This window comes from Microcaecilia unicolor, chromosome 3 (assembly GCF_901765095.1).
Source record: "Microcaecilia unicolor chromosome 3, aMicUni1.1, whole genome shotgun sequence".
NCBI classification, from domain to species: domain Eukaryota; kingdom Metazoa; phylum Chordata; class Amphibia; order Gymnophiona; family Siphonopidae; genus Microcaecilia; species Microcaecilia unicolor.
Window position 1 is genome coordinate 45,699,080 of NC_044033.1, and position 11,752 is coordinate 45,710,831.

Sequence of the window (11,752 nt, forward strand, 5' to 3'; positions counted from 1 at the left end):
ATACCTGTAGAAGGTATTCTCCGAGGACAGCAGGCTGATTGTTCTCACAAACCCGCCCGCCTCCCCTTTGGAGTTGTGTCTTCCCTTAAGAGTATTGTCTTGCTACATACTGGACTGGCCGGCTCGAGCCGGTTTCGGGCGGTAAGACGGCCGCGCATGCGCGCGAGGGCTAGCAAAGGACTTTGCTAGTGAAGATTCCGATTGGAGGGGCTGCCGTGGACGTCACCCATCAGTGAGAACAATCAGCCTGCTGTCCTCGGAGAATACCTTCTACAGGTATGTAGCATTCGCTTTATCTATGAGTTGTATAATATATAATTGGTGTTCGTAATTTTTGTGGCACCTTCTGTAAGGCCCATACTTGCCTGCTGCCCTATCTTTGATGGACAGGGGTCGAGGGAGCAGGTAGTTGGTCAAAGGTCTCTTAGGATTTTGTCAAGGCTCTCCTCTGTCATTGGGTTAAAAGTGTCCCATCTGTCTGTGTCAGGAGGGGGTGAGTTCATGCACCCTTGATTGACTGGTTGGGATCTGGGTGGGATTGCCTGTAAATCCTGGTGGAGATTTTTAATTTTGTTGGCAAAGTATGCAGAAAAATCATAGTAATTCAGTTTAGACTGGGCAGGCTGGGTCTGTTGTGGGGGTTGCAGTAGGATGTTTACTGAACAACTGCTTGGTTGAATTAGCAACCTGTGCAATGCATTGAGAGAAATACTGTATTTTGGTTGCTGTTAAGGCTTGGCGGTACTTTGCCATGTGCTTCCTACAGTTTAGCCTGTCTTCATACAGATGAGAGTTACACCATCTCCTTTCCAGTTTCTGTCCTTCATGTTTAAGGATCTGAAGTTCTGGAGAAAACCAAGGTGAGCGTTTGTGAGTGGGGCTTAAGACCTTAGTGGTGCTGTTTTCTCTAAGGTCTTGGCTAAGTGTGTATTCCAGATGTGAACTTGTTCTGACACTGTTGTCTTTTCATCCACATCCAAGGCCTCTAGGAAATTCTCAGTGGACAGCTTTTTTTTTTGTCTCTGGTCTCCTTCCAAACTCTGGGAGGTGCCATTTGTTTCAGGTGGTCTGTCGAGCAGGGACTGTCTCTTCATGTTCAAGTGTACAGAGCTGCGTACGTCTAGTAGCGCTATAGAAATAAGTAGTAGTAGGTGGTCACTTAGGGAGAATTTAATTAGAAAATGGTCTGACCATGAAAGGGGTGTTATTTCAATACTGTTATCCCAGAATTCTGGGATATCCACCCCTTTGTAGAAAACCAGGTCTAGTATGTGACCCTTTTCATGGGTTGGAGAATTGATCACCTGTGTAAATCCTAGTGCTGTCATCATGTATAGAAAGGCAGCTGTGGTGGTATCTGGGGTTTTGATGTGTAGATTGAAGTCTCCCATGATCACCAACCTAGGGTAATTCAGGGTCACTTGAGTAATCAGGTCTAGGAGTTCTTGCACAGATAATGTGTTGTTACGAGGTGTTCGGTATATCATGAGCAGCCAGATTTTTTTTTATTTTATTTATTTATTGCATTTGTATCCCACATTATCCCACCTATTTGCAGGCGCAATGTGGCTTACAGAGTTATGTAAGACATGTTGGTTTCTCCTTTGATTCTGATTCATGTAGCTGGAGGATGGGTGTTCTGCACAGTTTGATTGTATCCCGAATCAAGACTGCTACCCCGCCAACCCCATCTTCCTGGTCTTGATAGATGTTGGATGTTGAAACCTGTTGGGCATAGTTCAGCCAGTGGTAAACCCCCACTTTCATCTAGCCAGGTTTCACTTATTCCTAGGATTTCAAGATGCTGTTCATTTATGGCATCGTGGATCACCAAGGATTTCTTTGCAGCTGATCTGGTATTCAGCAGTCCTATAGTTCCCAAGAAGGTGCTGGGGGTAGCTTTGGTGTGGCAATGAAGTGATCTTTTAAGTATTGTTATATAGATGTTTGACCTGTTGCACTTTTGCCTTCTCTTTGGTTGGTGGGGATTATGGTTCCCTCTCCCACACACCACTAGGATGCTTGCATGGTCTTTGGGACCAATGCACATTTTTTTGTGTCAGATGCTAGTTAGGCAAAATTTCACTGGGTGGCACTGTAGTCTATCCTGTGGAGTTCAACCTGTAGATCAGCAATCTTACTAGTTGGCAATGCAGGGTTAAGGCTTTAAATAATCTAAAGGAACAGACCTTTTTAAAGTTGTAAATTCAGACTAGGCCTGTGAGATCAAAGGCATCCTGCAATAGAGAAGCAAATGGCTGTACGTAGTACTTCAATGTGAATTTCTTTACAGAGGTTTTGATAGTTGCCTTTAGTTTTAAGGAATCTATCAGATTCAGAATGTCAGAAATAAATTATACAGTTAAAATACATTTTTTAACTCATGGATTGCAGTAGGTTCTGATATCCTTGGTTCTGATATCCTTGGTTGGTCCAATTGATGCAGGTTGCAGTAGGCATTTTCGTTGTTGTCCAGGAGGAGGGTTAGATGTAAATAAAGATCCAGCTCTGATCACAGGGCATGAGGAGAGTTATTTGTAATGTGAAGGGAAGATAAATTTTCCTTTTTTCCAGTCAAAATACATGGAATAAGTTCAAAGTAAAATTGAGGACTGGTGCCTCAACACAGACTGAGCTGAAGTCAGTAAAAGTTTAGGTTGTAAATAGAAAATGTAATTATTTAATCGAAGTTGCAGAGCCTGATGTGAACCCAGCCAGCTATCTCCCAGGATTGATTGATTGATAAGCAGCATAAAATGTATTGTACTGTTTTGGGATCTTGCCAGGTACTTGTAACCTGGATTGGCCACTGTTGGAAACAGGATGCTGGGCTTGGACCTTCAGTCTGTCCCAATATGACAACGCTTATGTTCTTATCCTATACATTTGTGAATTCCATTACCATTTTTATCTCCACCACATCCCATCGGAGGGTATTCGCTCTGCATGGAGCTCCTGCTGGAAGGACAGTGCGTTTCCCATGCCCACCTGCAGGAGCCGATGGGGACTAAGATCCTTCTTTACCAATTTTTTCAACTGCATGATATTTTGACAGATAAGGAGGTAGTGCGGAATCTAATTCACCCGATATCATTTAGATGTTGTGCTCTTTAGAAGAGGCTGTAAAAGAAAGGTACTATCCAACATTTATGAAGCCTTACAGGATGGAAATGGATGAGAAAATTGAACAGGAAAGGGCGTGGGAGAAATGGGTGAGACGGGATCTGGAGGATCATGAATGGGAAGCCTTTTTACCATTATGTTCACGATTGATAGAATATTACCAATTACAGTCAGTTACAGTATGTAATCCCAGAGAATGGAGACAAGGCAGGAAACGGGGTGGGGGGGATGTTGGTGTGGACGTAAGGGATCCTGTGAATATTTCTTGTGGTAACGTGGTGAAATATGTTTTCTTGAACAAGTTGTGGGACCACATCCAAAGATGTTTAGGGATTGATAGAAGGGGAGACCTGGATTGGTGTCTACTCATCCTGGGGAAGGATGCAGACTGACAGCTGATTTAAAGAAATCTAGAACACACTCTGTCTAGCAGCTAAAATGACACCCATCAATAGTGGACTGCTACTCCTTTGACTATGAATATATGGAGGGGAGTCATCCAAGAACTGCACTGATGTGATAGGGTTACCTCGGAGCTTAGAGTCACGGAGGATAAGTGTGAAACTAAATGGGCTCCTGGGAGATGATGAAGTGAGGATTACAGGACATATTGGATGCTGGTGTTTTGATAAGAGATTGCCCTCAGGAGTTGTGGAGGTGGTTGAAGATGTTGGAAGTGTTCTCCCAGTGGGAGGAAGGTAAGCGGGGGTTGGAGGGAAGGAGAGTAGTTGGAAGGCGAGTTAAGAGGAGGGGGTTAGGAGGGGTGATTTTCTCATAAACTAAGAAATTCACTGTCACTTGGCATGTTGCCTATATTTGTTTATAGGTTTATCTAATTTTTTTGAAGGTTATATGATTATTTATTTATTGCATTTGTATCCCATATTTTCCCACCTCTTTGCAGGCTCAATGTGGCTTACAATACCCTGGTTACTGCTGCTTGTTAGTAAACATGTTATTTGGCGTATTGACAATTAAAAAAAATTTAATGTATAGAATTACCTAGCAGCTATGTTTGTTTGACACGCTGCAAGTACAGTTGTAATTTAGAAGTTCTAGCAGAAATGTAGGTGTTCACAGAGCAGCATCTATGTGGCAGACTCTGCAGGTCAACTTCCTGCTAGTATTACTGGATATTTAGATGATTACAAAGCTTTCAGTTAAGCATGGGTTGGGAGGGATGTGGGTGAACTAACTGGGGTCTTGTGTGCTTATCAGCCTATGGTGAGACAATGCATACAGGAAGATTACAGACTGACCTTGGATGAGGAAAAAAATCTTACAAGTGATCATGCAGTACGGCTGGCAGTTGGGCTATATCCTTCATTGTGGACAGAGATAAAAGGAAAGATTTTATAGGCCTTTTGGTCATTTTCTTCCATCATTTGTTATGTTACCTAAGAGTTCTTCCTTCAAGAGATAATACAGATATCTAAACTATAATTCAACCTCTGTTTCAAATAGCCAACATTTTTATTTTTAGATTTAGTTCATGCCATTCAGTAACAATTCAAAATATTTCTCTCCTTTCACTGACTTCCCCAAATCAGTCAAAATTTATTTCTTTGAAAGCCCCTCCTCTTTTGACTGTGCCAGGAATATAGATTTAGGAACACAGAGGGCATTGCTGTGCTGTTTCTCTTTCAAAGTAAATATTGGTGCTGCTGGGATAAACATAGAGCTTCAGGGAGAAAGAATGGCATTGAGATGACTGAATAGGACTAGAAATGTTATGGGCAGTTAATCCAGATCTGACAATCGCAGGCAAAGTTGATAGAACAAGGAAAAAAAAGTCTGGAGGTGCCAAAGTAGATGTGGAAAGGGGCGATTTTGTCCAATACTAGAGAAAATATCAGTAAACATCTTGCAGAAACAGTGAATTGTCTGTGTCTCAAAGTAGTTCCTTTCATAGCCATTCATAGTCAGTGCAGAAACTGTCCTGACATTTGGCATAAACAGCCAAATGGTGCAATTTCAGATTTCATTCTGATGTTTTAATGTTGGAAATTTCTCATATGATGTAAGATAATTGTAGTCAATTTTGTACAAATAAGTTTGAAATTAATTTCATAGATTAGTGCTGTTCCATCACTGGATGTGGAATATTTGTGATTTTCCTCATTGTAACAGAAGTGGCAACCACTGCTGTATTACACATTTGACAAGTTGTATATTTTTGCTTGCAGCGGTGTGCTGTGTTTCTAAGAAGAGTGCCGATCACAGCACTACCAGTGCTGATGGAGAAGGTAAGGACCACACCTAATCTTACAAGGTACATGAACATCCATAGGGTACAGAGGTGGAGAAGATGAGGTTAATTCATTGTAGAGACCTCTGTAAAGCATTCACATACTGGAGTATGTTAGTAAAAGAGAATTTCTGTCTAGTTTTTGTTACTTTGAGAGCTGATTATATCTCTTAATGTGTCTGTGCAGATGAAGAAATGATGTGTGCAGATGTGGCCCCCACCTCCACTGCAGAGATAACTGAATTGGGCAAATGTCTAATGAAACATGAGGTAAGCTGGAGTGTTCAGGCTACCCTCAGGAATCATCTACAGTGGTACTGCATTATTCTTAAGGTCCACAGAGAAAATGGCGTTATCTATAACAGGGGTTCTCTGTAAAACTCAGGATAATGCAAACATACAATCGCATGCTCCTCCACATCAAAAAATAACATAAAAACAAACGTTAATAGAATGACTTTGAAGTGTTTTGAAAGAGAGTGAAGAAAGGAGAGACGGGTGAATGCACAAAGCTAATTTGGATGGACAAAAGCACACTTTAGTGAGACATTTGTAAATAATTTTTTGACTGCACGATGCAGAGAAGTGTTTTCATGCAGAAGATAATGATGTTAATCTGTGCAAAGGACACTGGCACACACAGTACATGTATGGTAATGAGACTATTAGCAATTCAGCCCCAATGCAGAGAAGTACGCAGAAGACTAAGTGAGCACAGTGCTAGAACTTAAATGCCACATCTCAGAGGCATTGAAGGGTTAGTTGAGAAGATTTAATGCCAGTTTTGGGGGGATTTAATTCCAGCTTTTTCTTTTTGCTGTGAGCATGACAGTACCTGAAACTTTTAACACAGAATAGGAGGTGATGGTTCTGCTTATAGGTCTGAGCAGAAAAAATTGGTATCTACACATGTACTGGAATGTTTAGTGCATAAATATAGGGACTGCAAAAACTTTTATATGCAAGAAATTTTTGTAAGGCTGATATTTGTCCACAGAAATACATTCCAGTACTTGTGCAGATAAGGGCTGACACTTTTGTTTTGCTCAGACATGCGCAGAATACTAGCTGTCCTTGGAACAGAACCTTATATGCATTTAATTAGGGCACAAGTTTTGTGTTCTTTGAATTTGCCTATGATTAGCTCCTTTCCCTATTCCCCATGTCCAGCATCTCTCCCCTTCTCTTCCTCTTCCCGGGCTTGCTTATTCCTCCCCTCATTTGCTGCTGCTGTCATTGTGCAGTTCTTAAAAACTGTGAGTGTGGTGTGAAACCCTTGAGCACATGCATGAACTCAGGGGCCTGCTGCATCCCACTTCTTCCAATGCAAGCTTCCTGGGGAGGGGGGGCAGGGTGGGACCCAGTAGACTTTTGAGTTTGTGCATATGCTGAAGGCCCCTATACCATGCTCAGTTTTAAGTGCTCTGTAATGCTGCACTAGTTCCATGCTGTTGTGCCCTGAGATCTTCACCCTAGATGGATGCCTAGTGGTTGATCCAGCAAAGTAGATTGCATCGTGTCTTTCTTTACCTTTACAGTACATAATAGCTTTATTTTCTCCCTCCTTTCCTGTAGGATGTGTGCATGGGCTTGCTTATCACTACATTTGCATCTCTTGCCTGGAAAGACACACTATCTTGTCAAAGAACCACCACGCAGATCTGCTGGCCCCTTCTCAAGCAGGTATGATAGTGCATATACCAAATTATAACACAGGAAAGCAGTATGTGTATTGAGTATAGAGCAGAAGAACTTTGTGGTATGCTACACGTATTCCTGAGTGTGGAGCAGAGAACCCACTGGATTTAGATATATGTGAAGTTGGTGCATTCTGGGAACTGGTGTACGGCCCTTTGCACACTGTAATATTAAAAGTGACGATTCTCTTTTCTCTGTTACAGGTGATTGCAAGGAGTCTCCTGAGTGATGTTGTCACATGGTTTTTCATCAGTGTTCTGAAAGGGTTACAGATGCATGGACAGCATGATGGCTGCATGGCAGCTCTTGTTCATCTTGCATTTCACATCTATGAGACCCTGGTAAGACTTGGCAAGGTGCCAATTGTGCTCCCTCTAACATACAGAAACCTGGCACTAGTGCCTTTAGCTCTTGCTTACCTTCAGGAATTGAGTACTGATTCCTGCAATCCTTGGATGTGTGCAAAACACAGGTACTATGTTCCCTACTACCTTCAAATATGTGCAAGAGCCCAGTGTCGGTACCCTGTGACTTTTACATTACATAATCCCAGTGCTGGCCTCTTGCATCCTGGCAACAGCATGGCACTTATCTGTGTCATTCTAATTTGCCAACAGGATCCCAGTTTTGGTTCCTGCAATCTTGGCTTCTCTTATTGTGCTTAACCTTTCACTTTCCTCAGCGCCCTCGCTATCCAGAGTTGAAGGCAGTGATGGAGCAGATCCCAGACATTCAGAAGGAATCTCTTGAGCAGTTTGACTCCAAGTTACTGAACCCAACACTGCAAAAAATTGCTGATAAAAAGAAGAAAGAACATTTCAAGCGTCTCATCTCAGGCTGCATTGGGGTAAGGAAGCTTCACAACCCAAGGGCATGTGACATGGTGCCCCCTCAACCCTCTGCAGTCGGTCTGTGCACACAGTGAAGGAGCCCCATTCAAGCATGAAGGAGGAATGTTTGTGCCTATCTGCATATAAGGACAAAGAGGGAGACCTGTGGTAATGGGAGGGTGAGATTGAGGAGAGAAAGGTCAGTGTCCAACTGCACACAAGGACAATGACAGAGAATTGTGCTAGTCATGGGAAAGGGCATTGTCAGTGCTTATGTGCTGTCTGTTAGGATGGGGGGCATAGTATCAGAGGTACCTGCATACAAGGACAGGGAGTTTCATTGACCTTGTGCATCTAGATAAGGAGCCCTGTACTTTCATGGATTGGGAGAGTCAGTATCCCTCTATATACAGGGCAATGCAAAGCCTTGATATTTGGATAGGGATGGGGTATTGTCATTTGCAGCTAACATGCATACAGGGTCAGTGAAGTCCTTTACAAGAATCGGAGGGGGGGAGGTGAAGAGAACAGTGCCAATAGCACTGGAAAAAAGTAAATGCAGTTTGTTTGTGTCGCTTTACTGTTATGGTGACATGTGGGCATTCTTCAGCAGATAGTCTCTAGGACAGGAGAATGAATAGAGAAGGGTCTTATGTGTTGCTTTGCTCCAATTTGCAGCGACCCTTGGTGAAAGTTCGTAAGGAGGTACACATCCGAAATCTGCCATCCCTCTTCAAGAAGTCCAAGACATCACTGGAGGTGACCAGTTGGAGGGCAGTGAGGAAGAAGGACTACTGTCTACTCTGTTTGAGCCCTGAGCCTAGTACCACCTGAGTCCTCTCCTTTCATTTGTCTCTTCCTTCCATGCTTTCTTCTCTTGTTTTCTCTCTGTTGCCTCCTCAGATACTGGGCTGAGGGAAGAGCAGCAAACTTCTACACATTCTGGATGGAGGGGAGCTGATTTCTTCTCTTACCCTTTCATTAGTCAGTACTTGCACCTTTTCTCAAGGTCATCTTGGTTCTCTGTCAAAGTTTGTAATGGACGTGTCACAACAATAGAACTGGCTAGCAGCAAAGGGGTTCTCAAGTAAAGTGCATTTTCTCCAGGCCTGGGAAGGTCTGGATTGCTATGATTCAAGATCAGCACAGAAAGAGGAAGAACTGGGAATGGATGAGTATGAATAATAATGGGGAACCAGTAAGTCCTGATCTTCAACATGAAGCACTCACCCTGCATCATCTGCGTGTGAAATGGGAAAGGTTTTGGAGTACCAGGAGATCTCTGCAGGCCTGTCAAATTCCAAAAACATTACAAACTAGGATACTGCGGGTTGTATTACCAGCTGGGACGTGCTATGGCTCTGTAGAACTGGGGACTAGGATGAATGCAATCTAGAATAAGAGCTGATCATGAATAATAACCTTAAAACTCTATTGGAGCAGAAAGGGAGAAATAGGAATGATAAGTGAAGGAGATGGAGAGGCTCAGAGTACAGCTTGGCTTTGTGTGCCTTCCAGTGGCTCACTATTCTAACTGCTTTAACTCTTGTTAACACTACCTGTATGTTCTCTTCCTTTAGGATTTTCCTTTCTCTGTATGTCTTAACCCATGCTTCCCTTCTTTATCTTCCTCCTCTGGATCCCTGGATTGATTGATTGATTAATTGAATTCTTGGACTGATTAATTCCCTGTTTTATGATGCCTGATTTCCATCCTCAATTCTCTCCCTCCAACTGTTTTGTTTTACTTCTCTTCCCCTAAGCCTGGTGTTGATTCTTTTCTCTCCTAATCACTAGCTCAATTCTCCCTTCTCCCTCCCTCCCCGGATCCCTTTTTGTTCCTTCCTCCCTGACCACATGTCCCATTCATCACCAAACTCCATTCTTTTTTTCTACATCCCTTCCCATGACTCTGTTTTTGTCCTTCCTCTTACCCTGATTCTGTTCTTCCTCCACAGCCTTCCTTTCTTTGCTGTTCTTGAACAAACCAGGTGAAGATTTTGTTCCTCATTCTCTTCCTGTTCAAGTCAACCCTCTCTCTTTCAGAATGGGAGGGGAAGTGTATATTTATTATATTGGTGACATTTTTAACATGTTCAGCGATATCATGCTAGAAGGAAAACAAGGATTTTTTAAATGCTCTTTTAAAGACCTTTTTTTTTTGGTAGTAATGTCATATTGACCCTTACAAATTTGTGTGAATACCTTGATGTCAGTAAAAGTAATTTCTGTTTAAATACAAGTAGTAGTGATTTCTTTGGTTGTTGATATCCTAATAAATGAGGCAGCGTGAATAGATCTTTAAGTTACAGAAGAGATTTAAAAAGATTATAAAAAAGCCCACACTCACATACAATTCAAACTTTTAATTTTTGTCACTCATACTGATATCCAGTAAACTACAACTGTATTAGAGAAGATGTCACCTGGAACTAAGGGGTCTTTTTACTAAAGCTGAATGCATGCTAAATGCTAAGAAATCCATAGGGCTCCTACGTTTTGTAATTGTATTCAAAATATGGATCAAGACAATGTGAAGATTTCACTTAATCTCTGTTATCAGCACCAAAGCGGGCTACCAAGAAAAATGCCATAAATCAAAAATGAACTCAATAAAACAATAATAAATACCAATAACAATAAAACCTGAAAATTATACTTATTGTCTTCCAAACCAGAAGTTATTTATTCCTAATTGTACCATTGGATTGCTTTTGTCAACAAGTTAAACAGCTGTCTTACACATGTCATGCTTCTGAAATAGTCTTTTTGGCTGTGGCAATTTGTTACCAGGAAGGTTATGAATAGAAATCAAACAAAATAAAACATGGAAAAGAAAATAAGATGATACTTTTTTATTGGACATAACTTAATACATTTCTTGATTAGCTTTCGAAGGTTGCCCTTCTTCCTCAGATCGGAAATAAGCAAATGTGTTAGTTGATATTATATATACAGTGGTGGAAATAAGTATTTGATCCCTTGCTGATTTTGTAAGTTTGCCCACTGACAAAGACATGAGCAGCCCATAATTGAAGGGTAGGTTATTGGTAACAGTGAGAGATAGCACATCACAAATTAAAGCATTTCAATGACAGTCTAGCAAGGTGGGGGTTGGGTACATCAAAGCATTTCATTTCATTGATAGTCTAACAGGATGGGTGTGGGTAGTTGAGAGGAGAGTGATAAACAGAGAAATACAACTTTATGGTTTATAATGGGCTATCACTCTCCTCTCAACTACCCACACCCATCCTGTTGAACTATCAATGAAATGAAATGCTTTGATGGATATCCTATAAAACTGATGGGACTTGGTGTGCCCTGTGTGCTAACATGATCTATATGATTAGGTGTCCTTGTGACATGCTATATATCGGACAAACCCCCCATCCGTTTAAAGTTTGGGTGATTGGACACAGACATTGTGTTCAATCTCTAAAGATGGAAGAACTGTTAATACAGCATTGCCTCCAATTTCAGCATGTCTTTGCTAATCTCTCCATATGATAATTGACCAGTTGATGATGTCAATTCATAAGGGTGACATCCAGAAGCAGTTGGCAGAGAGACCAATGCTGGATTTATGATCTTGATACTGTGGATCCCAGTGGTTTGAATATAGCAGTTGAATGAAAAGCTTTTTTTTTTTTTTTTCATTGCTTGGAGTTTGCAAATTGCTTGGTTAGTTATATTTGCTACCAAATGGACGTAAACTCCTGAGTATTTGATTCATAAAGGGCCGCCATCTTCTGATCTCATGGGCCAAGAGCTAATGAAACATTCACTGATAGAGCCAGTAGCAAAACAAGTGGCCCTTGTCAGGATATATCTAATTGTGCTACAGACTGGG

At 41.6% G+C, this 11,752-nt stretch overlaps 1 protein-coding gene across 1 annotated transcript in view; it reads left to right on the forward strand.

Annotated features, from left to right (window-relative positions):
* Positions 1 to 10,557, forward strand: part of XPO5 (exportin 5) — a 226,620-nt gene extending 216,063 nt beyond the window's left edge. Inside the window, 7 exon segments of the mRNA XM_030195864.1 lie at positions 5,310 to 5,369; positions 5,559 to 5,641; positions 6,947 to 7,054; positions 7,273 to 7,410; positions 7,752 to 7,916; positions 8,578 to 8,656; positions 8,659 to 10,557. Coding sequence (XP_030051724.1) covers positions 5,310 to 5,369; positions 5,559 to 5,641; positions 6,947 to 7,054; positions 7,273 to 7,410; positions 7,752 to 7,916; positions 8,578 to 8,656; positions 8,659 to 8,717 — 692 coding nt within the window. The 3' untranslated portion in view covers positions 8,718 to 10,557.
* Positions 10,558 to 11,752: the final 1,195 nt, after the last annotated feature.